The sequence below is a fragment of the Lampetra fluviatilis genome, chromosome 54 (assembly GCF_964198595.1).
Source record: "Lampetra fluviatilis chromosome 54, kcLamFluv1.1, whole genome shotgun sequence".
Taxonomy (NCBI): domain Eukaryota; kingdom Metazoa; phylum Chordata; class Hyperoartia; order Petromyzontiformes; family Petromyzontidae; genus Lampetra; species Lampetra fluviatilis.
In genome coordinates, this window is record NC_136328.1 from 8,599,682 (window position 1) to 8,626,772 (window position 27,091).

The 27,091-nt window shown below is 46.6% G+C and overlaps 1 protein-coding gene across 1 annotated transcript; it reads right to left on the reverse strand.

Annotated features, from left to right (window-relative positions):
- Positions 1-13,632: 13,632 nt before the first annotated feature.
- LOC144949507 (interleukin-17C-like) lies at positions 13,633-17,643 on the reverse strand. Its single transcript, XM_078879432.1, has 3 exons — positions 17,620-17,643; positions 14,990-15,291; positions 13,633-13,876 (listed from the first exon to the last, which is right to left on the reverse strand). The coding sequence occupies exons 1-3, from the start codon at positions 17,641-17,643 to the stop codon at positions 13,633-13,635; spliced, it is 570 nt and encodes a 189-aa protein (XP_078735558.1).
- Between the last annotated feature and the right edge of the window lie 9,448 nt (positions 17,644-27,091).

The following is a 27,091-nucleotide window of genomic DNA, read 5'->3' on the forward strand; positions in this document are numbered from 1 at the left end:
GAGGACACACCTCTCTAGCTAACCCTAGCCTGCCTCTGAGTCCTCCACTAATGGGCTAGGGGAGGCTATCTTGGCCCGACACTGGTCAGTCGGGCCCGGTACCCAGAGTCCAGACCAGCACTGGCTCTGGCTCTGGTACCACGCCACTGGCTCGAGCCTGCGCGGTCCTGATAAGGACGGCGTACCAGGGGGAGTCCAGGGCTCTATCTCAGACGTCTTCCGCCTCCTCTTCTTTAGCTAAACATCACTCTCGAGCCCTTCGATACATTCCCCTTTTATACCCAACCCCTCCCTGAGGGGTGGGGCCCCAGGGGATCATAACGACCGAATCGACCCCCCAGGGTGTCTGGCGCGGACGTCGCAGAGGGCACCTGCTTGTGCACACATGTAGCCCCGCCTACTGTGTTTGTTTACCATAGGCTGCCATGCATAACGGGCTCTCTCTCTAACACCCCTACACAAGCAATCATCATCAGGTATAATGAAATAGCGACATAAAATTTAACCAGAAAACTATAGACAGACATATTAGCAGACAGATATCACCAAGATACATAGCGAGAGCAACACAGGTAACAGAGAGGGGTGATCGTCTCTGTGTGGTGGCCTTAAATAGACAGAGGGGGGGGGGCGGAGGCAGAGAGAGGGAGGAGGGTTAGAGAAAAAATTAGCATATCAATGAGTGGTCAACAGACGTGGTGCTGCGAATGCGATGGCATGGCAAGCAAGCCTGAAAATCAGGAGAAGGACACACTAAAATTAAATAACCTAGTAAAATATCGAAATGTAATGTAATACAACACAGAGGGTCGGTCAACACACAATTAACGCATAGCCTGGTTGATTACGTATTTCAAAGATTGCTAAGTTAGAATTTAAGTGTGAACAATCTAAAGAGAGGACACAGGCAGAGAAAACAAGTCGCCAGAGAGAGAGAAAAAAGATAAGCTTAAAACTTCCTCGTAGAAGTGGTTCAATCTTAATTTTAGAACTTTTGTGACTGCAGGAATTATTATTTGTTTCTTTCGGTTAAGTCACGTCTAAAGATAAAGTAATAAATTAAATTAAATAATAGAATACGACGTTTCGATTGCAACACAAGCAATCATCATCAGGTATAATGAAATAGCGACATAAAATCTAACCAGAAAACTATAGACAGACATATTAGCAGACAGATATCACCAAGATACATAGCGAGAGCAACACAGGTAACAGAGAGGTGTGATCGTCTCTGTGTGGTGGCCTTAAATAGACAGAGGGGGGGGCGGAGGCAGAGAGAGGGAGGAGGGTTAGAGAAAAAATTAGCATATCAATGAGTGGTCAACAGACGTGGTGCTGCGAATGCGATGGCACGGCAAGCAAGCCTGAAAATCAGGAGAAGGACACACTAAAATTAAATAACCTAGTAAAATATCGAAATGTAATGTAATACAACACAGAGGGTCGGTCAACACACAATTAACGCATAGCCTGGTTGATTACGTATTTCAAAGATTGCTAAGTTAGAATTTAAGTGTGAACAATCTAAAGAGAGGACACAGGCAGAGAAAACAAGTCGCCAGAGAGAGAGAAAAAAGATAAGCTTAAAACTTCCCCGTAGAAGTGGTTCAATCTAAATTTTGATGATGATTGCTTGTGTTGCAATCGAAACGTCGTATTCTATTATTTAATTTAATTTATTACTTTATCTTTAGACGTGACTTAACCGAAAGAAACAAATAATAAGTGGTGCTTCCATGATTTCCCAAGGCACCGAAGTTACTATGCTGCGAGTTGAACAGGCTTTAAATCAGAAATTATTTTCCTAGTGAGGATTTTCCCAGCAATATTTTTCGAGTGAGATGAAACACTCAACGCCTAACACCTTTTGATTTCCAACGTGTTTGGTGACCTAATTTGGGCTCCAGGCCAAAATGGCAACAACCTACTGGAGTTCACCAACACGAGATGGAAACTTTGCATCGGCATAGGGGGGGGGGGGGGGGGCGTGAATGCTATGGCTTAATTTGAATATATTTTTAATATGCCCGAGTCAACTTGTGTAACAGGAAATGCATTTTTTTTTATTTGCGATTGATTATGTTTGTAGAACTATTTTGGTTACGTCATGCGGATATTTAAGTTCGAATCACTGTTTGTTTTTGCTATTATTTCAATTTTATTTGTATTTGCTTCATTGTCCAGTTATCAGCACCATATTCTCCGAATAAGAAGACAATCCGGAAAGGTTATTTTAAATGTATATTGAGTTTGTGAACCTAAGATAACCTCACTGAGTCTCATGACTCTTGCATATGGCTGCAGTGGTATCCGTCTAGTGCCGGGCTTTCAAGTTTGTATTTGTTTAAGAGGTGATATCATATGCTATACGAGGGATCTAGCACTGTGGTTCTTCATGTGTGCTTTGAGTGAATAAGAGAGAGGGAGAGAGAGTAAGTGACCTGGGGTAATCTTGCGGTGTGACTATACAAAGACCGCAGCGGTGTCTTCACAACAACACCACTCAGTGAGGCTATCCTTGGTAAACAAACATAATATAAATACAAATTTACTTTCCCGGTTAGTCTTCTTATCCGGTGTTGATAAGAACTGGACAATGAAGCAAATAAAAATAAAATTAGTTAAAAGCAAAACCAAATATAAATTAGAGCTAAAAAAGCATCGGCATTATGTAACAAAAATAGTTCTATAAACATAATTATAAATTGTAAATACAAATTATTTCCTGTTACACAAGTTCGCTCGAGCATATTTAAAAATATATATGTATTCAAATTAAGCCACAGCATTCACGTTTCCCCCCTCTCTATCCCAACGCCAAGTTTCCATCTCGTGTTGGTGAACTCCAGTTGATTGTTACCATTTCGGGCGGGAGTCCCAATTTCTCATGGGGCAATTTTGCTTCACGGAGGCAGCAGCAGCATTGCCTGTACGTGAGAATGTTGGTGCAATTTCGTTACCAAACACGTTGCAATCAAAAGGTGTTAGGCGGTTGGAGCATTTCATTTCACTCGCAAAATATTGCCAGGAAAATTCTCACTCGTAAGTATTTCTAATTCAAGCCTCTTGCAGTGTGTCGTGTACCGGGTGATCTATTGTGCAGTAGTGCCCTTGGCATCACCGGCACGTCCTTGGCGTGGTGTTCGTCTACGCCAGTGGGTTTTTACCTTTACTGCTGCCTTGCACCCCCTTGGTTCTCAATCGTTACAACATGTGTAATGTTAATACATACATCGGGGTTTGATGAAACAAAGTGGTTGTACTTGCGTGCCCGTGCTTTATTTGTGTTTCGATTATTTACCTTCTAAAAAAGATCTGGTCATGTCTCGCACCCTCAGATAGGGCATCTCGCATCCCCAGGGGGTGCAGCGTGCACCCCAGGTTAAGAAGAACCGCTGCTATACACAGAGCGGCAGTCTGTGTATAGCACGGAACCCAGTCCCCGCTCCGTGCGTTTTCAGCACCGCGCGCGCCGCCTCGACCATTTTTGGGTGGGCCGACAACCCCAGCTGCTCGGCTGCCTCAGCCACTGCTCTGGGAGTTCGCTCTATGAAGACCCCGTGAAGTGGCCATGGCATTCAAGATGGGCTCGTGCTCGAGAGAGGGCCTCCCCTGGATGGTATTTGTGTGCTTCTTCTGGGTTGTCTGGTACCGGTGGAGTGGACTGCTGCTCGTTTCCAACCCAGTAACTCTGCTCTGTGCTTTTACCCAATTGTCACTCAACTCCACAAACTTGCTGTCACTAAACCTAGCACATGATGCATTAGACTTTACAAACTATTACAATATAAATCCATACTTGATATCCTACTAACAAATTCACCCAGGTAGCCTTCTCAGCGACCATGCTATTATCTTTGGCATTCATCATGCAAAAAGAACTGAAGCACTCCATGCAATTATTATAAAACGGTCTTTAAAACATTTTGACCTTCAAGCATTTAAGCATTACACTCTCCAATCTGACTGGGACACGGTGAGCAGAATCCCAGTTTTCGAAAGTGCTTGAATATATTTTAAGAACCAATTCATAAAAATAATTGACAAACATGCCCCTTCAAAAAAAATACAGAATAAATGGTAATCGTCCACCTTGGTTTGATCCGAACATTTCTGAATTAATGAAACTAGAGATATAGCCTGGAATACAGTAATCCCTCGCCACTTCGCGGTTCAAGTTTCGCGGCCTCAGTGCATCGCGGATTTTTCGAACTGATTTAAAGGCCTCATTATACCTGTGCAGTAACACCATCATCATCATTCATCATTACATTCATCGAACTGCACAGGTCTGTCATCGTCGTCATTGTCATCGTCATTGTCATCGTCGTCGTCGTCATTACTGGAGTCAAGTCTCAAGATACTACTGTCATTGGTGAGTGTAGAACACCATAATACGTATCGTATGAGAGAGAGAGAGAGATTGAATGTATAATATTAAGGTTTTATAATTAAATAGATTTAAGTAAAATATATATATAAAGTATAAATATACATATTTTAAACATTCTGGTACCCACACACACATATACGGAAATTCCTAGGGGGCCAATCCTACTTCGTGGATTTTCACCTATCGCGAGGGGTTCCGGTCCCCATTAACCGCGATAAACGAGGGATCACTGTAATGCAAAAAACATAAAATAACCTTCCTGATTGGATCAATTATAGAACTATAAGATATAGATGTGTACTCACCAAGCAATACACGCTGCATTTTCTGACTATCAACAAACTATTCTAAATTCACAAACATATTTTTCTGGCAAACGTTCAACTCCATTGAAAACAACGGAAAAATAAATACTCTTCCAAAAAAATTATTCATGGATGGCAAAGAACTGTTCACGAAACAAGACATTGTCAATGGATTTTCTTCTCACTTTGGATGAGCAGGGTACATCTTTGACAATACACACCAGAGTAAAATATCTCCGAATACTCCACCACTTTTTCAGACTCTGCCTCCTCGACAGACCTGTTCTCCACCTGAGGACGGCTACTTGCGTTGTGGCCGAAACGTCGTGAGAATTATTTTATTATGTTTTATTTTTATTATTTTATTATTTCCATTCTACGTGACTTTACCGAAAGAACCAAGAAGATACTCCACCACTGTTCACATCACTTCTTACTCTTCACACACCAACCCTAAACATGTTAAACTCATCGTCCACACTTCTCCTTTAATCCCATATGTGAACTGGATGTATTGCATAAGCTAGCATCAATTAAGACATCATCATCATCCACGGGAGAAGATGAGTAGCCTACATTTGCACTTGTGGCTATGGCAGATCTCATCTACAAACCCCGCAAACATTTTGAACCTCTCACTTGCTGAAGGTACATTTCTGCTAGAGTGGAAAACTGCTCTCATTCGTCCAGTATATACAATGGCTCGAAAGAAGACCGTAACATTATAGACCAATCTCTATTCTTTCACCAATTACTAAAGTATTCGAAAAATACCTAAATCACAAATAAACTGCTACCTAAATAGTCACGATCTCAAATCTTGATTTAAAGCTTTCATGACTGCAGGGATTCATATTATTGGTTCTTTCTGTAAAGTCACGTAGAAGGAAAATAATAAAATAATATCAATATAAAATAAAAAAAATTCTCACGACGGTTTCGACTGCAACACAAGCAATCATCATCAGGTGTGAAATCCACAGAAAGATCTGCACTACATCAATTATGGATGTTTCCAATTTTATCATCATCAAGAACCTGGATAAAAGCCATTATTGCTGTTGCACTATTCCTCGAATAGTCACAAGTCTTTGACACCGTTGACCGTGATATTCTATTCACAAGGCTTTGTCAACTCAACATTTCAAATAGTACAAAATAGTTTAAGAGCTACCCCTCAGACCGTTCTCAAAAGGTTCATAGTGATAACATCTCGTCCACAAATATTACAATAACAAAGGGTGTTCCACAAGGTTGCATGCTGGATCAATTTCTGTTCTCATTATATTTAAACAATCTTGGACTAAAATTAAATCACTCAGAATTAAAGTATCAGGTAAATCTCCAAACGAAGTCAAACATAATTTAAAATACCATTTGGATTTAATTCAACATCAATTGTCATCACCAAAAATTATCCTAAATAAAAAAACGAAGATCATGCTCTTTAAAAAAAAAATCTTGCTTCATTCGCTTAACTTATTACGGATATCAGATGCAGCATCATTGAACAAACGGAGTGCTTCAAATACTTGGGTTTTACTGATTGATTAAAAACTAACAATTCCAACACAATTGTAATCACATCTCAATTTATTTAAATAAAATCGGGCTTTTATATAGAAACAAACATTGTTTTCCCATTCGATTACACCTGCAAATTGTTGAAGCTATCATGCTACCGCTGTTTGACTGCTGTGCCGCTGCTTACAGATTAGCTACTAATGAATCACTAAACAGACTAAACCCACTTTTTAACACGTAGGCTAGACCGGGAGCAAGAGGAGAGCCTCACCATTCTGGCAAATCGCCCGATGAAGCTGGATGTAATTACCAGCGAAACGTCGTACTACTCAAATTTTAAATGATGTTGATTCGCTCTTCAACACACCGGTGGGCTAAAGAAGTAAATTATTTTGTCCTTTGTAAACGTGACATTTTTTACTGTTTGGCCGTGTGGGGTGGTGGATTGTTACGACACATTTATAAATAACCCGATCTAACCCAAAAAACATTATTATGAATAAACCCACTTTGTCATTCTGCTCTTCGATTGGCACTAATCTAATCTCACATAACTTGATGCAGGAAGAAATCTACACTGGGCGCTGTTCATCCATAACATCATTATTGGCAAATCTGTGCTATACTCAGCTAATTCATTAACCCCATTGTCAAATCCAAGACGCCTAAGACAGCCATCTAATAGCTTTTAAACTATCCCAAGAACAAGAACTGGAATGGGTGACATAGCCTTTGACGTTGCAGTACCAACGTTTTGAACAACCTCGTTTCCCCCCTTAACATTATAAATCTTCCTTCAAAAATATTTTAGAGGAGAAGATTCGTGCTGGATACAACCACATTTTCTCATGCGATTTGTAAATTTCATCCTTACCTATGTATCGATAGTTCAATTTGAATGTACAATTTTATTGGGGGGCTGTGTGTTATCTTGGTGTGGTATGGAACTAGTTTTTCTGTTGTTTTACTCCATTTCCCAAGCTTGGGAGTTGATGTACTTTATGTAATTTGAGCTTATATACGATATTTATTTGTTTGTTTTAGGGGTACCACGGTGGTGTGATGTTTTATTCCTCACCTGGAATGCAGGAGGTCGGTGGTTCGATCCCTACCCTGATTCCTGCTGTATATTTGGAGTTTGCATGTCTCTCTCTCTCTCCCCGTGGTCACGTGGATTTTTTTCTCTGGTTCCTCCGGTTTTTCCCTCCACATTTAGAAACATTCGTTGAGATTATTTTGATTATTTGGCTGCGATAAATTTCCATATGGCAAGCCACGTCGTTGAGCTATCATTTGTGGCCAAGTTCCTTCTGAGAAAAGCGTATAGCTCAGCGGGCTGTTACTTGGTAAAATATAAGTAAACTTTTATTGGAATATTTATATTTTTTGTGATTTTCTTTCCTTTCCAATACTCTTGTTTTTGTACCGTTCTGACCGGCCCCTCGTGGACGTCTGTGAAAAAGAGCTTCATAGCTCATCGGATTCCTCCTGCAGTATAAATAAATATTCTGATATTGCCTTGGTCATTTTGGTGACCCAGAATCCCTCTTGCAAATGAGACTCAGTCCCGGCTTCCTGAGTTCTCACCCCGGTTGAACAAAAGTCAACTTAAAGTGGCGCCCGACGTCCGCGCAACATCAAAACGCATGATTCTAGACAGCCAGAGAACCAGAGACAATTTCCGAACCGCAACCTCGCAGTGGCTTTGCTGCACCCTCTGATACAAACAACAGCGACCTCAGGCCTCCCTCCTACCCTCCTCCTCGTGTCAACGCTTGTTTCATCCCAGACTTCCCCCGATGCAAAGCAGCGGCTCCACCCTCATTGTCGCCCTAGAGGCTTCCTGGCCCGTGTTGACCCTGCTGGCAACCACTAAACCCCGACATTTAAAGGTTTGATCAAGCGCGTTTCCTCAGACCCGTCCCCTCGTCTCCTTTTCCTCACAAAATGCGTTGCCTAGCTGCCTGTCATCAACAACACAACGTCGTGCGCAATACGTGCGGCGACATCGTCACCAGTCAAGCGCATGTGCCTGGCCCCTTACCGCTAACACGTGAGAAAATAGTGAAGAATACTGAAGGTTTTTTTGGGTTAAATCGCGGTGACGAGATGTTAACTCCTTCGCCTGCTATACAGGTGGTCGTGGGATCGATCCCGAACTTGACACCTGCTGTATATATAGAGTTTGCGTGTCTCTCTCTCCCCGTGGCCGCGTAGATTTTTCTCCGGGTCCTCTGTTTTCCCCCCCTAGACATTTAGAATCGAGTTTAACACGTAGGCTTTCGAGACCAATATTATCCATCATATTGGTTTTTAGGGTCAGATTGTGTAAATATGAATATGTCGTTAAACCCGCCACCACCTGACATAGGCAATTGGTAAGGTTTGTCACGGAAACAAAACGTGCCAATTCGTTACTAGTTCAGTACACCGGTGTGTTGGAGAGTAAACCCACGATATTTACAATTTGAGTACGACGTTTTTCCAGTAATTACACCCAGCCTCATCAGGCGATAGGCAGAATTGTGAAGAAGTCCTCCTGTTTCGGTTTAACGACACAATTATATTTACGTGATCTAACCCAAAAAAAACCCTTTAGTTAATACTTAACAAAGGTGATGTGGAATATTTCATAAATTAAACATAACCATTGAGAAAATGTAAATCTGGGCAAAGGTGGTGCACGTGCGTTCTGCGCGAATCAACAGACTCCCTGACCCATAACACAGCACACTTAGACAAGAGATTTTGGTATCGATGGGTAATATATTGGCGTCGAGATCACGTGTTGCGCCCTAATACTTGCCAAGGAATGTATTCCTCCATAAATACTTCACATGCCCTTTTAAACATAACGTTAGAAACGAGGCAACTCAGTATTGAACCTTGGTATTCTGCGATTGGCCATGATACGCACTGCTGGATGAAAGCCTTCCAACACCATGTCAGTCCAGTGGTTTATTAGGTCATACTTCACCAGCCAATGTGGGTTTGAAGGGTTAGGGTTAGGGGTTAGGATTAATGGTTAGGGGTTAGGGGTAGGGGTTAGAGGTTAGGGTTTAGAGTTAGGGGTTCGGTTTAGAGTGGGGCTCAGCATCGGTACAGAACTCACCACTGACACGAGGCATGCCCAAACACCGCACCACCACTCCAGCGGTAAGGTTCCAAAAAAATGTGAGGTTGTGAGTTCGGATGAGGCATTTCATTTTTAAGGGGAAGGGGGTTGTTTGGGAAAAGGAAGGTAGGGGGTGAGGGGGAAGTGAAATCCTGCTCTGAATAGGACGCAGATTTAACAGCGTGTGCAGAGGTGCTCACAAAGAGTAGGGAAGCACGACTCACCATCATGCTCTATGTGTGTACGTATGTTGAACTTTTTTCATACCGTACGTAGCCAACCGTGCTTAATCGGAAGTGCGGGGGGAAGAACAACAGACTAAACACAAAAGGAAGTTATTGCATGCATGTCATGTATTGGTGAAAACCCCATCACAAAAAGGAACATATTTGAAACCTCAGCGACATCCTGCACTTCAAGTGCGGCAAAACTTTGTAAACATTAAACCGCACCACCTTTTTCATTTAATACGTCCATGGGATATATCTTTTTACAGAATCAATTCACAGCTCTTTGTCAAACCATTCGTAGATGAAGGCCTCCCCCACGCCGTGTCGGCCAGGGTTTTTTTGTACGTATGTATGTTGAACTTCTTTCGCACCGTACGTAGCCAACCACGCTAAACGGATGTTCGGGGAAAGGACAACAAACTAAACACAAAAAGCAGTACAAAAATGAGTTTTCAATCCAGATGATTTAAAAGTGCATAGCTCCTGCAGCTTCCTAATATCGGAAGGAGGAGCGTTCCAGACGGCTGGAGAAGCGCATCTGAAAGTGCGCGACGCGGTGACCATCTTTGTTTGATGGCCCACACTAAAGTCGCTTCTGCGCGGATGACCAGAGTTTGCGTGATGGTTTATAGCTGCTTGGCGAGATGAGCAAGGTATCGTGGTTCATTTGTGGCAAGCACTTTGTGTGTTATGAGTGCGACCTACTTTGTGGGGGCAGAAGTCGATGTGTGATATCCGCTTCCGTCCGACCGGATATTTCTTGTTGCGGCAAATCTGCGTTCAATGGGTGATGGAGTTTTCCGTAGGGGGGCGTCCATAAATGACGTCACGTGATTTTGGCCGATTTTTGCCCCCCTCCCCACCTCGTCACACGGCGTCACAAAAAGTCAGACCCCCCTCAAATATGACGTCACAAAGCTCTGCCCCCCTCCCCCAAAACCATATTTCCATTTTGAAAATAAAACATGCTTCAAATCACTTTAAACTATTGTCATTGTAGTGCGTATTTAATGTGGTGCTGCACTCTGATGTTGTAGGAGAAAATACGTATTAAAAAGGAGGCGTTGGAAAGTTGAAAATATTCAACGTCTAACTAAAACTGCAGATGTTCACAATATTATATTGAAATTCTCTTATAGTTATAAAATATTAAAAGTAATTATAACTATAAAAAATACTTGAAACGTTGTAGTAGAACGAAGCAAAATGGAGAGTACAATTATAACAATCACATATTCATTCCACAGAATGAAAAGCCCTGGTAGAATCATTAGAATAAAAATGTTTAATAACAATCATTCAAAAAATATTTTAAATTTATGCTTCTCCATTATCCCATAGAGAAGTAAAATGCTCCTTCATGGAATAAATAAAAGGTGATCTTAGTAAATTTAAATAATCAAATAGTTAATCATGAAAATTAATCTAAATAAGTTTTGTTATAACAATTATATTGTTTATATGTATTTAAAGTTGCGCATTTTGATGTGACGTCACATTTCTCAACCCCCCCCCCCCCCTTCGTCACACATCGTCACAAATGTCTGACCCCCCTCCCCCCTAGGTGCGTGACGTCATTTATGGATGTCCCTAGTCAGGCGCCCTCGTTTGTGGAATGTCTTGACCAGATTCGTTAGGGACGCTCCCGTCTGTCGGGTTTTTTAGGGCTCGTCTGAAAACACATTTAAATATCTCTTGCGTATCCGTCTGTGTTAAGGGCTGTTTTCCTCTTGGTTTTGATGTTAAGGCTGTTTTTTTACTGGGATTGTGTTGTAAAGCTATATGATGCCTTGTGTGAATGTCGCTATATACAACTCAGTTTGACTTCATAAGCTCAGTCGGAATGAAACTGGCCAAAACGACTTTTAAAAAGTCGAGAAGCGAATAGCACTTAGTGGGAAGTCAAGTGTGGCTATGGGGACGTCGGCTCCTGCTCAAGCGAGCATTCGAGCAGCACTTGCGTCTGTGAGTGGGGGTGCGGGAATGGGGGTTCTGAGCAAGTTGTGGAATTTCCACATTCCCATGGCAGGAACCAACCTATCCTTTGCATTACCACTGTATCAGTCACGTGAGAACGCAGAACACGGAACAACAGTTGAGCAGACAAAGCCAAGACACGGAAAGTTTTAAATATTATAATTTATTATTATTCATGCCTCGCCATGCATATCTCGGATATAAGTTAGCTTATTTTGAAATGTTAACTCTTGTGTAAAAGTATTTTTTAAAGGGAAAGTTCCATAGCACATCAAAGTATATATCTTGAACGACATGTAACACATTGGTAATATTTGAAATCGCATTGAACAAAGCCTTGACCATTTCTCTTTGCATTATGTATGACAAACAATAAAACGGCAATTTAAATAATAAATATACGTGTGGTAGTTGAATATAACGGGTATAAAACACATCATTCGTATGACGTTAGTAACAGCCATTGAAAAATACATATTTTAAGTTCCAACATAGCTGGTACAACGAACTATATAATGCATTACAAGCATTAGGTAAACGGAGCATTACAATGCAAACGTGTAATGTGTACACATCCGGGTCGCCCGTGCAAAAACACAGGACTCGTGCACCGTTATAACGCAAAAGGCGTACCGCTATAACGCGAAACGCGCACTGCTGTAACCCGAAACGTGCACCGCTATAACGCGGAGCGTGCACCGTTATAACGCGGTTTCTGAGCAGTCGACGACGAACTACTTTACTGAGCTGCGCCGCTGGGCGGAGTGATACGATAACCCAGCGGCGACGTACCCTCAGCTATTTGTGCCGCCATCTCACTGCGTGGTGTGCGCAGTAATCGTAGTAAATCTCATCTCGCCAATCCTCATCGTTGCATCATTTAGAGGGGGAATACGTCCTCGCGAAACGAGGACTTGCTGTCTAAACATATTCAGTTGTTGCGTGACATAGCCACTGAGAATCTGGCACTTGGGAAAGTGGCTGCTTGAATTGGCCGTGACAGAGCACCCTGTCGGGACAGCCCTGGCCCGAGCCTTCATATCCCTAAACTCCACCAGAGACTAAAATCAGTTTCCCAAACTTACCAAGGGTTTACATGCCGAGCCCAAACCACTCACTACGGTAACTGCAAACGGAAGCACAGGAGCAAGTAACGCGGCACATGATTGAGCAAATAACGCAGCCAGCTCTCGGCTAAGTTCGTCTCAGGCGGGTAGCAACAATAGAGCTGAAAAAGCGGAACCGTGCAATGTAATAAATTATAAATAATTATAATAAAAATGATTATGATCGTCGAGGTTGTGGAAAAGACAGGTTCCCCTCCAAGCAAGGGAGCTCGTGAAGCGTCCGTGGATGTCGCCTCTGCTGGGGGTGCTTCGCCTGACCGCGCGTTGATCGCCACGGGGGCGATTGCCTTTGTCCAACGATCCCAATAGTGCGAATAAATAAATAAATAGCTATTCTGATCCTGATCTTGATAAATAAATTATGAATAATTTAATTCGTGCTCGTGTAGCTGCAGATTTAATGGCTTTCATCGTAAATTGGGATTTTGGCCGGACGTATCACGACCAGAAGGGACGATGAATGATGATCGATGGACGATGACCGATGGAAGATGACCGATGGAAGATGATCGATGGACGATGATGATCGATGGACGATGACCGATGGACGATGATCGACGACCGTAACGGAGCGGCAGGCGAAGGCTGCGAGAACGCGCCCGAGAGGACGCGTGCCAGCTTCGGTAGACCTTCATCCAGCAGTGGATAGATCACGACTGACGATGACGATGATGACAGAGCTGACGTGTAGTCCGGTACTGTTCATGGGCTGCCATGATTATAGCTGGTTACTTGCTGAGCAGCCTTGTTGTACACACTGAGACACACACATTAACACACTGAGACACACACACTGACACGCTGAGACACACACACACTGACACACTGCGACACACACTAACACACCGTAGACCAGCGCTGTCTGGTCCGGCCGGCGTCACGTAGCGAGCTGACGGACGAACGGAGAGACGGGTGGGACGACACACGCCCAACACCCACCCCATGCCCACTCCGGCCCCTACTTGGCCACCGCGTACACGGCGCAGGTGCAGCCCACGGCGATCTCCTCCCAGCGCTCCTCGTAGCGCGCGTGGCCCGCCTCGCACGCGCCCCGCTCGCGGTACAGCACGCGCACGTGCGCCATGACGGGCACGGACACGACGCTGTGCGTCTCGCGGCCCGAGTGCGGCTCCACGCAGCCGGCGCACAGGCAGGCCGCCTCGGGCAGCACCTCGGGCACGCGGTCCGCCTTGCGGTTCAGCCTGCGGTGGGGAGACAACGGCGATTGTGTCAACGTCGTCCTCGTCGTCATCACCACGATCCATGGGGCAGGTAGCCCATAGGTGTCCTCTGGGGCCGTCCATAAATGACGTCACGCGATTTTGGACGATTTTGACCCCACCCCCCTCGTCACACGGCGTCACAAAAAGTCAGACCACCCCCTCAAATATGACGTCACAAAGCTCTGCCCCCCCCCCACCAAAACATGCTTCAAATCACTTTAAACTATTGTCATTGTAGTGTGTATTTAATGTGGCACTGCACTCTGATGTTGTAGGTGAAAATACCTATTAAAAAGGAGGCGTTGGAAAGCTGAAAATATTCAACGTCTAACTAAAACTGCAGATGTTCAGAATATTATATTGAAATTATCTTATAATTATAAAATATTGAAAGTAATTATAACTATAAAAAAAATACTTGAAACTTTGTAGTAGAACGAAGCAAAATGTAGAGTACAATTATAATCACAAATTCATTCCACAGAATGAAAAGCCCTCGTAAAAATCATTAAAATAAAAATGGTAATAACAATCATTCAAATTTTTTTTTAAATGTATGCTTCTCCATTCTCCCATGGAGAACTAAAATGCTCCTTCATGGAATAAATAAAAGGTGACCTTAGTACATTTAAATAATCAAATAGTTAATAATGAAAAAAATATAGTTTTGTTATAACAATTATATTGTTTATATTTATTTAATGTTGTGCATTTTGATGGGACGTTTGGGAAATCGTCGTTACTCGCCAAATGTATAGTTGCTACCCGGCAATAGTCGTTACCTGGCAACGGTTGTTGGCAATAGTCGTTACCTGTCAATAGTCGTTACCCGGCAATAGCTTATAGTGTCCATATTCTTGGTTATTTCGGTAAATTCACGTAGAAGGGAAATAATAAAATAATATAAATATTTAAAAAAAAATCTCACGACGTTTCGTGAGAAATTTTATTGTTTTATATTTATATAATTTCATTATTTCCCTTCTACGTGACTTTACCGAAAGAACCAAGAATATGAATCCCTGCAGTCACAAAAGCTTTAAATCAAAATGTAGCTCATAGTGTCGTTTGTCTGCGTATTTCCACACGCACCGGTACGTCCAGGGTGAGATGGAGCGCTCCTGTAGGGGGCTGCCGGGGGGCAGAACCCCCCCGCGGCTGGGGCAGGGCGGCAGGGCGGCGTCCTCCTCGTGCTGCCGCCGCCGGCCCTGCAGAGCGCTCGCGAGCCGCAGCAGCTCCTCGGGGACGTTCATCCGCTTGAGGTGGAAGGCGTCGGGCGCGTCCTGGCGGCAGGGCTCCTCCACGTGGCCATGCGCCTCCGCCACCATCGAGGCCAGCGGCAGCAGCAGCAGCAGCGGCAGCAGCAGCGGCAGCAGTCCCGTCGTGGACGCGCGCTGGTGCAGATGAATGTTTCGGTTACGCAAAGACAAAGATCACCCCACCCCATCCCGTGTAGCCGTGATGTGAGTATGTATGTTGGAGCCTTTGACAGGATTCAAACTTCCCGGCATGTTCTACCACGAGCGTGTGTGGTCAATGTAGACTCGATGCTTCGTGTTCAAGTGTGTCTGTTTGGTGTTTGAGCATCTTAACGCCTCCTGTATGTTGAACCTCGCACCCTACGTAGCCAACCGTTGTGCTAATCGGAGGTGCGGGGAAAGGACAATAAACTATGGGTATCTGTGTGCGTCTGTGGGTCTCTCTGTGAGTCTGTGGGTCTCTGTATGAGTCTGTTAGTCTCTGTGTGAGTCTATGGGTATCTGTGTGAGTCTGTGGGTCTCTGTGTGAGTCTGTGGGTCTCTGTGTGAGTCTGTTAGTCTCTGTGTGAGTCTATGGGTATCTGTGTGAGTCTGTGGGTCTCTGTGTGAGTCTGTGGGTCTCTGTGCGAGTCTGTTAGTCTCTGTGTGAGTCTATGGGTCTCTGTGTGAGTCTATGGGTCTCTGTGTAAGTCTATAGTTCTCTGTGTGAGTCTATGGGTCTCTGTGTGAGTCTATGGGTCTCTGTGTGAGTCTATGGTATGTATGTTGAACTTATTTCGCACCGTACGTAGCCAAACACGCGAATCGAAGATGCGGGGGGCAGCACAACAAACTAAACAAAAAAAGCAGTATCTTGCCTAAAGCCACGTTCGTTGACATCGTGCAAGCCTGAAGTGAATTAAAAGTCATCTTCAACGTGTTGTTTTCTCATTATCGTCATCGTGGATCGGACAAATTTAGCCGAGACGCCGGTGTACGGCAGCCTCCGCGGAAACGCTGTCGCAAGAGGTCACGCTACGTTCAACGCATGGGTCACTTCGCTGACTACGAATGCATCGTCAGCAGGCTGCTTAGGGCAAGTTGCCGTTAGCGGGCAGCTGCTAAGGCCGGGACCGGAGCACGTGGAAGGTCGTGTGGCCGGACCCACGACCGGCAGGGATTTCTACCCCCAGCTCCGATGTCCACACACCGCACCGGGAACTTAATTAAGAGGCCGTCCATAAATGACGTCACGCGATTTTGGACGATTTTTTACCTCCCCCCCCTTCGTCACACGGCGTCACAAAAAGTCAGACTCCCCCCCCTCAAATATGACGTTACAAAACTATGCCCCCCACCCCCAAAATAAAAATATGTTTAAAATCGCTTTAAACTATTGTCATTGTAGTGCGTATTTAATGTGGCGCTGCACTCTGATGTTGTAGGAGAAAACATTTATTAAGAAGTCTATTTAATTAAGTAGAACGTGTCGTCTATATTTAAATTTGCGCATTTTGATGTGAAGTTACATTTCTCAAACCCCCCCCCCTCGTCACACATCGTCACAAATGTCTGCCCCCCCCCCCCCCAGGTGCGTGACGTCATTTATGGACGGCCCCGAAGACCGAACCGAATTCGAGCATGCCCAGCACCGGCCCCGATATTCGGCTTAGCCGCGAGCAGGAATCGCATTGAGTTGGCTGGGATCGTAACGCCACACGCTCGACGCGGAACACTAACCGTTAACCGTTAACCGCTCCCCGCCGCGCTACTGCTGCGCACCCAACCTTCACGATGGTCGCACGCTCAGCCAAACGCCGTCCCGAGATGAGGGCTGCGAAAATCCGCAACCGGAGCATCTGCGCAAAAACCGCACCTCGTGACGCCACGGGACCCTGAGGCAGCGGTAAATTGGCCACGTTTGTTCGTCACGTGACAACTTAATGAATTGGCGGTGTCGGGTGGAGGAGGCTTGACGACACAATAACGTCACTCACGTCGTTTGACGCAACAACAACGAAACAATTACGTATCGTTACACCGGTCGCGAATGACAATCATGCGTTGAATGCAACCATTGCAAGAGCTCACCCCAGGCCGTACACACACTGGCAGCCTGCTCGTCCTCTACGTTGCTCCCATCGCGAGTGTCAATTCGCAGTCACGAGCTCGCACACGCCGCCGTGTGTCTGCGCTTTAGACGACGGATGCGTCGACTCGCTCGCTCGCTCACACGCAACACAGCCGCTGGCGTGAATACGCACGGCGCTGAGCTAGAGATGCACGCAAAGACAACCCCCCCCCCAGCCTTAACAGACTGTTGGGGCACGTGCTGATAGTGAGCAGCACCTACGAAGGCCGGCACTGCACACGAGGGGGTGGGTGGTCGGCACCACGCCCGACCGCCTTTGTCTCCCCGGTGGCGATGTTTGCACAAGACGCAGACAGCACAGACACACAAGAGGTGCGCGTGTGGCTCCTTACCATCGTTGGACTTCTGCAGATCATCGTAACTCCACGGGGTCAGGAGCTGTCGGATGGCTTCGAGAGAAGTTGCCGGGTTGCGCTGTCTCTCTCTCTCTTCCTTTGGGTCGGTCGGTGCGAAGCGACGCCGGCGTTGTACCTCTGCCACCGGAGATGCGACGGACTTTATACACTTCACGATGTGATGCAGGCGGCGGTGGAGGCAGTGGAGGAGGTGGTGAGAGGGCGGAGACCCTTCGCGCATTTGCGTTGCCATCTGCCTGGGGCAGAGTGCGGGTAAAATTCCAGCTGTGCGACGCGGAGACACCGGGGCGAGCAACAGTGAAGACAGAGAGAGAGGGGGGGATTGAATGACGGGGGGGAGGAGTTAAGAATGGGGCCCGACCATTGATTTATCTTTTTTTAAACTCTCAAACTTGCTGTGTTCGCGCGGAATTTTACCGAGCCCAAGTTACGTCGAAAAGCCCAATTTGTCCGCTGGAAAACACTGCCATTTCTCTTGGCACGGAGCAACGAATTGCGAAGATTTGAATAATGGAATTCGTCGAATCGACAAAGAGCGTCCGTGTGCACCCTACTGCTTGCATGGGTTACCCCCATACGTATGTTGTTGAACTTTTTTCGCACCGTCCGTCGCCAACTGTGGTAATCGAAGGTGCGGGGGACAACAAATTGTTCTAAAGACATGAGTTTGTCAATCCAGATGATGACGATTTAAGAGTGCACATCTCTCAGTGGCTTCATAATATCGGAAGGAAATAGCGTTCCAGACGGCCGCTAGCGCGTGAACACACAGCCACTGCAGGATATGCTTGGGACAGTGCGTCGAATTCCATTACATATTGATCTGTATGTGCACCTGTACTTCACCATCCCGATCTAACCGGCGTGGTGAAGTATGGCCAAACAACCCCCCGACGACCCGCATGGCGTGGGAAGCCCCCCCCCCCCCCCCCCCCAGTGCCGGATTATCCTCGTAGCACAAGTAGCGACATGTGTAGTAGCTACATAAGTAGTAGCGACATAAGTAGTAGCTACATAAGTAGTAGCTACATAAGTAGTAGCTACATAAGTAGTAGCTACATAAGTAGTAGCTACATAAGTAGTAGCTACATAAGTAGTAGCTACATAAGTAGTAGCTACGGGCCCCGCACTTTCAAGGGCCCCGCGCTAAATGCTTCCAAGCTATCAATTCCGGTTCAGTGATTCTGCACTTGCTCTATTACTATAGCACTATACCGCCTTCAACTTTTATGAACGACTGGATGTTCAAGGTTAGCGATGTGTCGTATTATCTGGCTGTATAGCAAATGAAAAAATAAAATTACTTTACTATGCAAGTAAAAAAATTGTGTTTTAATATTTATGTTTTTAATTTAGGGCCCCTTTATAACCTTTGCGACAGGCCCCGCACGAGCTTCATCCGGCACTGCCCCTCCCCCCCATCCAGCAGTGGATTCACAAAACGGCTACGGCTGTACATGTCACTAAAAAAATGCGATTCCTAATCTCAATGCACTTATACACCGTCTGTGTTTAAAGTCCTTTCAAGGCGCCATAGGTGATTAAGATGCAGGATCATTTCAGATGAATTTTGTTTTGCCCCCTTTTCCGCAAATTGTTGTGTTGCAACGTGTAACTCCGGAACAATCGCGGGAGAGTGCATCGCCCTCGTGATTGGTAACGACCCGCGGAAGCAGGCAACGCAGAAGCACTTTTGAAATCCGTTCAAAGCACCCGGGAACGCTGCATCTTGCCCGCGAAAGAAAAACGAACGGCTCGTCAAGGCGAACACTTTAATTCTCAGAACGGGAATTGTGAACCGAATTTAAGTGAAAGAATGCGATGTGGTGAAATGACGTTTACACAAAAGCGTCCGTGATTTTAATCGTGGAGTAAGTTTAAAAGAGGACAGAGATGGCATGCAGCTATGGAGATGCCAAGAGACGACACCGAGGGGTTTGTCTGTGTGCGGTTCATGGTGAGCAGCTCACTACGATTGAGACGACTATTGAATCACGGATGGCAACCTGAATTTCAACCCAGGATTCTAGCGGTTGACAGCTCACCGCTCTGACCCATGAGTCATCCGATAACCTCTCAATGTCATATGTGTACGCATATGTTGTATGCGTGTACATGTATGTATACGTGGTGTATATGTTGTATGTATGTGTAGTGGTGATACGCGCTGGGTGTATATGTCGTGTGCCAGCGCGTATGTACGGGTGTGTGTGTGGTGACGCGCGCTGACGGGGAGGAGCAGGCGTCAGTGCGCGGGTGGGGGTAGTGCTGCTGATTGGCTGTGTGCCGGTGACGCGCCCAGAGGGAGTGATCGGGTAGCAGCGCGGTGTGATTGGTCGGAGAGTGGAAACACGCGCGGAGCGGAACCGGATCGTGGGGATAGCGCGTGGGGATTGGGTAACGGAGGAGCGGTGCCGACGTTGAGGTCCGCATCCGCTCCGTCTCCCGGGAAGAAGGGGTATATAAGGTGATGCACAGAGGAGCAAGGGGCAGAAGTGGAACCATCTAAGAAGGAAGACGAAGGTGTAGAGATAGAGCCCGGAGAGGAGAGTAATGGAGAGTAGAAGAGAGTAAGGTATAGTGTGTAGCCAGCGAGAGAGAAAGGTCTACACGAGCTGAGTAAGGTATAGTGTGTAGCCAGCGAGATAGAACGGTCTACACGAGCTGAGTAATGTATAGTGTGTAGCCAGCGAGATAGAACGGTCTACACGAGCTGAGTAATGTATAGTGTGTAGCCAGTGAGATAGAACGGTCTACACGAGCTGAGTAATGTGTAGTGTGTAGCCAGCGAGAGAGAACGGTCTGCACGAGCCGAGTATGCATACGGTGTAGCCAGCGAGAGAGAACGGTCTGCACGAGCCGAGTATGCATACGGTGTAGCCAGCGCGAGAGAGGCAAAGTCTACACGAGGCGAGAGAGAAGAGTGTAGCAGAGGCGCAGAGTCTACACGAGGCGAGAGAGGAGTGTAGCCGAGGCGCGGAGTCTACACGAGGCACAGAGAGCCGGCAGCACAGAATCCTGAGTCAAGAGAAGTGCGGTGTGAAGAAGAGAGGCCACGCGTTGTATTGTTACAAGTCAAGATTTAATAAAAGAAGTGTGTTCCCGTCAAGGAGTTTCCTGCCGTCATTTTCCAATACTTCATATGTATATGTGTTGTATATGATACTTCACGTGGCCTCAAGGTGCACATAGCCTGGCACAAGCGCCGTGGTGACGTCACCGCCACATAGTGGCGAATGGCGGTTGTTGTTGTATATGTAGGTCGGCTCAGCCTTACATGAGTACCTGGTGCGGTGTGTAAACTTCGCCACTGGAGAGACAAAGGCGGTCGGGCGTGGTTCTGGCCACAGCATCCCCTTGTGTGTCGTTCCGGCCTTCATAGGTGATACTCGCTAACAGCACTTGCCCCACAGTCTGATCAGGCTATATGGGGATCTTTGTCTTTGTGCACATACATGTTTATATGTATGTACACATGTATTGTGCATGTTGTTGTAGAGCAGGAGTGTAGCGCTGAGCGCGCTATGAATCTGGCGACCCGAGTTTGATTCCCACTCACGGACATCATCAGTGACGATTATATGAACCAGTCCTGGGCCTCTCCTAGGTCGACTCAGCCTAAAATAAGTACCTGATGTGGTGTGTAAACATCGCCACTGGGGAGACAAAGGCGGTCGGGCGTGGTGCTGGCCACAACACCCCCTCGTGAGCCGCTCCGGCCTTCACAGGTGCTACCCGCTAACAGCACTTGCCCCAAAAGTCTGCGAAGGCTATACGGGGCATCTTTGTATTTTTGACTTTTGATTGTGCCAGCGAGTGCCACTGGGCAACGAATTTGCAAGAACTCCGGACCGCGTGCAATGCACTGAAGATATATCCCATGCAAATGCGTGGGCAGTGCCACCCTCTACGGGTATTTTCACTTTATCGCGTCCATGAGATGAGTGCGGCTTTTACGACGATGAGGCTGGCCCCATAATGTAGGAATGTGGAATTTCCACGTCGATTTCAGCTATTGCCAGCCACTCACTGCCGCATAGGGTTGTTGTTGTTGTCTTTACCAAATGTTACCGTCTACTCAGGGGAACCTTTCACTTCTGCATTTAACCGTCAACTCACTTCCCCTTTCATGTTGTCTACCCAAAACGAGTGATGGCGATTCCACATTCCTATGACCTGGTCCAGTCTGCCCACAAGACAACCACTGTGGGCGCCACAGTGGCGAGATGTTAACTGCCTCGCCTGGTATACAGGAGGGCATGGGTTCGATCCCGACCATGACGCCTGTATTCATGGAGTTTGCGTGTCTCTCTCCCCGTGGTCGCGTGACATTTTCCCGGGATCCTCCGGTTTTTTTCCTCCGCATTTAGAATCAACATCACGCGTTTCGAGTATTTGACTGCTGCTATGCATTTCCAAACGACGATGAGCCACTTGCGTTGAGCTATCATTCGTGACAGCCAGGCCGCTTCTGAAAATGAGCGACGTAGCTCAGTGGGCCCTTACCTGCTAAAATACAAAGTTTAGTTTCGACTCCCCAAAAGGGTTGCACTCATTGTATCGACCGTGTAGGGATGATGAGCTGAGTCGACCCTCAACCAAGATTTGAAACGCTTCATCTGATTGTGCGTCATCGCCACTCTGATCACAGAACCCCTTTGCCGAGATACAACTCAATAAAAATAATAAAACTAACGAAATACCATCCTCACTGATACGCTGGCAATCGTAATGCCTTCTTTTCAATAACGATATATTTATTCAGCCCTTAGTCGATACACTGCTGGATGAAAGTCACCCCACTCTGTGTCAATCACAGGGGGAGGGGGGGGGGTGTTTAACCATACTTCACCACGCTGGTGAGTGCGGGTTTGTGAAAGCGAGGGGCGCAGGACCGGTTCCGATCAAACTCAGGTCGCTGGGCTCATACAACGTTGTTGTGAGTGTTTGTTTACAAACGTCCCCCAAGTCTGTTACAAGGCGATATGGGGTATCTTGGTCTTTGTATTAACTACATAACAGCGGGGAACGGTAGTGGAGCAGTAATGATGAATCCGGCGACGCGAGTTCGATTCCCGCTCACGGCCAACACTCGTAACGATGATCTGAACCGGTCCTGGGCCTCCCCTAGGTCGACTCAGCCTCAAATGAGTACCTGCTGCGGTGTGGAAAACATATTACCACTGGCGAGACAAAGGCGGCCGGGCGTGGTGCTGGCCACCAACCCCTTTGTGTGCCGTGCCGGCCTTCATAGGTGCTAGTCGCTAACAGCATTTGCCCCGACAGTCTGCTAAGGCTGCACGGGGCGATCTTCGTCGTTGTGATGCCGCAACATTAACAACAAACCTTGCGGTGTTTATTATCTTCGTGACAATCGTCAATTTAGATGCCAGACAACCATGGGATCAGAAAAGGGATTTTCCATAATTGACCGCATCCATACAATCTTTGACATTCTCCCAACAATATAGACATACACAATCTACATTTCTCTCCGTTGAGATATTTCAGCGCATGGCTTTGCTAAAAAGACAGGGGAAGTGACGTGGTCGAGGATTTCCCCTTGGACTGGGGCGAGCTGGTGATACAATCTGGAAGCGGTGACATCTCGCCGCCTTTAATTACAACGGAAACTCCTACCCACCCCTCCAGGTATCATTCCACCCGTCGCTGCCCTGTGTTCAAGTCATCCCCACCCTCCCCCTAAGGAACCCGGCTCACAGCGAGCGACCACCCCGACGATAACGGCCGCCGTGACGTGGGGCGCGCGGACGATCGAAGCACCGCGCAGGGCGCAAGGGGGGGGGCGGTGGCGACTCCCCCCGGGGTGGCGATCACGCGAACTGCCGTGGAAAAAAAACTCCCGATGGAAACAACACAGCGGTCGCCTCGCCTCGCACACGTGGTTGGGACCTTGCGAAATGAGCTTCCGTTTCACGTGGAGTCTCTTCTTTCGACGCCCCCGCCGTCCCGTGCCCCCAAATACATGGGGTTTGCATGTCTCTCTCTCTCGACTCCGTGATCACGTGGATTTTTTTTTAATCTCCGGGTGCTCCGGGTTTTCCCCTCCACATTTAGAATCAAGGTGCATTGAGATTATTTGATTGTTTTGCTGCTATACATTTTCCAGGTGATAAGGCATTTTTGTTGAGCTATCATTTGTGGCCAGGTCGCTTCTGAAAAATAAGTTAATGCCTGAGTGGTATTTGCCTGGTTAGATTAAACATTGTTTATTTTTACTTGTATATTTTTACGTGATTGTGTTTGCCTTTCCTATACTTTTCACCCCTGTCGTGTTTTTGTACTGTTTGTTGTTGTAACCATCTGACCCGTCCCGACCGGACATCTGTTACAAAGAGCTTCATAGCTCATCGGATTCCTCCAGTAGAAAATAATATTCTGATTCTAATCTTGAGATTTGCTGTTTTGTATCGCGACCTACGTAACAATGCGTGTGTCCTATGTATGTAGGCTAAACTTATTTTGCACCGTACGTAGCCCGCCGTGCTAATTGGAGGTGCGGGGGAAGGACGACAAATTAAACATGAAAAGCAGTTCTAAAGACATTAGTCAGTCAAAATAAATGATTCAAAAGTGCGTAGCTCCAGTGGCTTCCTAATATCGGAAGGAAGAGCGTTCCAGACGGCCGCAGAAGCGCATCTGAAAGCGCCACGCGATGCAGCGAACATCTTTGTTCAATCGCCAAATATCCGCTGCGGCGATGCCTGAACCGTTTGCGTGATGGTTTATGGTCCGTGAAGAGATCAGCAAGCTATTGTGTCCCAAGATCTCTACCGTATGGCAGAACATGACAATACATTTTAACACGAAGGCTTTCGCGACCAATGTTATTCATAATGAAGGTTTTTTTGTTTATTATACCGCGTAAATATAAATGTGACGTTAACCCACCACCATCCGACACAGCCAAATAGGAAGGTTTGTCACGTAAACAAAACGTGGCAATTAGTTACCACTTCAGTTCACCGGTGTGTTGGAGAGTAAACCCACGACAACATTTATAAATGTTGAAGAGTAAATTGTAAAAGTTGTGCGTTTTATTCTCCAACACACCGGTGTGCTGAAGTGGTAACTAATTGGCACATTTTGTTAACGTGGCAAACCTTACTCATTAGCGGTAGTGGGTTAACGCCACATTTATGTTTACGCGATCTAACCCAACAAAAAACCTTTATCATGAACTAGCCTTTTGCCCGTCCGAGGACGGATGTATTTCATGTAAAGGTTATAATCCCTGGTCCATCATGACGTCTTTTTTACTTCGATGCCTCAACAGCGTTACGGAGATCGCGTGACGTGAGGGTTCTGCCTTTGTAGTGAGGGTTGTAAGTTGACGCCGAGGAGGGGGGAGGAGGCGCCTTTCCCCCCCCCCCATGTGGAGTGACGTCACCAGCTAATTGATATTAATACGGGGGGGGGTGTCCATTTGGAGGACGTCACCTGTTCATGATTATTAATTAGGGGGGCTGGTCGACGTGGAGCAACGTCACGCGCGGGACACACAGACATTCTTGGCCCATTATAGTAGTAAATTACAATAAATGGTGCAGAATTATTATTCTTGTGATGTATTTTGTCCCGGTTTGGACGCGCATTGCCACTATTTCACCAAGCCAATTCGTTTTAAATCTTTAGCTAAAAAAAGCCAACAGTTAATGCAAATTATAAGCAAACCCATCGCAGCAGGAAAATGCGTGCAGGCTGAGGATGATTCGATTTTGGAACAACACTCCTAAAGGTGCGCCCCTACAGGCTTGGGGTGCAGAGCATGATGGGAGCTCTCTATTCCTGCTATTTTCTGAGCACAACGTCTGCGTGCTCCTAAATCTATTCGGCATCCATTGAGGGCACACCGATTTACAACCTGGCATCACCGTGAAGTAGGGCCCTAGTGGTGGTGGTGGCTGCGCTGCACGTGGCTGCTGCCGTGATCCAGCGTTGTGGAGGCAGCAGCGAGGGTTGGTGGATCACACACTGATGGGGCTGTGAAATACCTTCCACATGGAGGTCGAAAAGGATGTTTGCCATACCCCTGGCTCGTCAGGAGAAGGCGGTGCAGCGAGTGGGCTAATCGCCATCTGTTTCCATCTGTACGGGGGGTGGAGCGTTGCCCCCTCACTCCGGGTGCTCACGTGGATAATAAACACTCGTCATTCATTGGGTGACAATTACTGAAAATAAAAACCCAATGTCACAATCAGAATCGTTATTTATCCTCGGAGAATCCGATGAGCTTTGAAGCTTTTTTTCAGAGATGTCCAGTAGGCGCAGGTCAGCAAGTTACAACAACGAATAATTCAAAAAACAATAGGAGTGCAAAGTATAGGAAAGGTAAGAAAGTCACTAAAATGCATAAATAAGGATCAAAAGTTACCAATCACATTGCCAATTGTGGTTGTATCCGCCTGAGTGAGTGAGTGCGTGAGTGAATGAGTGCGTGAGTGAGTGGGTGCGTGAGTGAATGCGTGAGTGTGTGAGTGCATGAGTGAGTGCGTGAGTAATGCGTGAGTGAGTAATGCGTGAGTGCGTTAGTGAGTGCATGAGTGAGTGCGTTAGTGAGTGCGTGAGTGAGTGGGTGAGGAGTGCGTGAGTGAGTGAATGAGTGGGTGAGTGTGTGAGTGGGTGAGTGTATGAGTGAGTGCGTGAGTGAGTGAGTGAGTGCATGAGTGAGTGCGTGAGTGTGTGAGTGAGTGCATGAGTGAGTGTGTGAGTGCGTGAGTGAGTGCGTGAGTGAGTGCATGAGTGAGTGAGTGAGTGCGTGAGTGAGTGCATGAGTGGGTAAGTGAGTGTGTGAGTGCGTGAGTGAGTGCATGAGTGAGTGAGTGAGTGCGTGAGTGAGTGCATGAGTGGGTGCGTGAGTGTGTGAGTGCGTGAGTGAGTGCATGAGTGAGTGAGTGCATGAGTGAGTGCGTGAGTGAGTGCATGGGTGAGTGAGTGCTTGAGTGATTGAGGGAGTTCGTGAGTGGGTGCGTGATTGAGTTTGTGTGTGAGTGCGTTAGTAGGTGCGTGAGTGCGTGGGTGTTGAACGTGGCGTGTCATCCTCGACGTCGCCTCCGCCTGTTTGTCGCTGGTGATTGCCGTGCGCGCCCCGTGTATGCAAAGTGTGTATCGTTTCCTGCGCTCCCTTGGGCTACGGATGAGTAACCTCATCTCTCATTACTGCCATTTATGACGCTCAAAGACGCCTCCCCCCGTACATTGCAAATCCACTCGGGCAATTCACTCCTCGTGCGTCGGTCGATCATTTGTTTGTCCATTCGTATTTCCATGACTGGCTGTCAACAAGTAACCAACGAGGCCGTTGTGTCGGTGTTGGGGGTGACCTGTCGTTGGGGCTGGGGGTGGTGGTGGGGGAGGAGTGGTGGCACAGCAGTTGGCACGTTGTGTTATGAATCACGGCGGTGATCCGAGTGCGATTCACGACCAC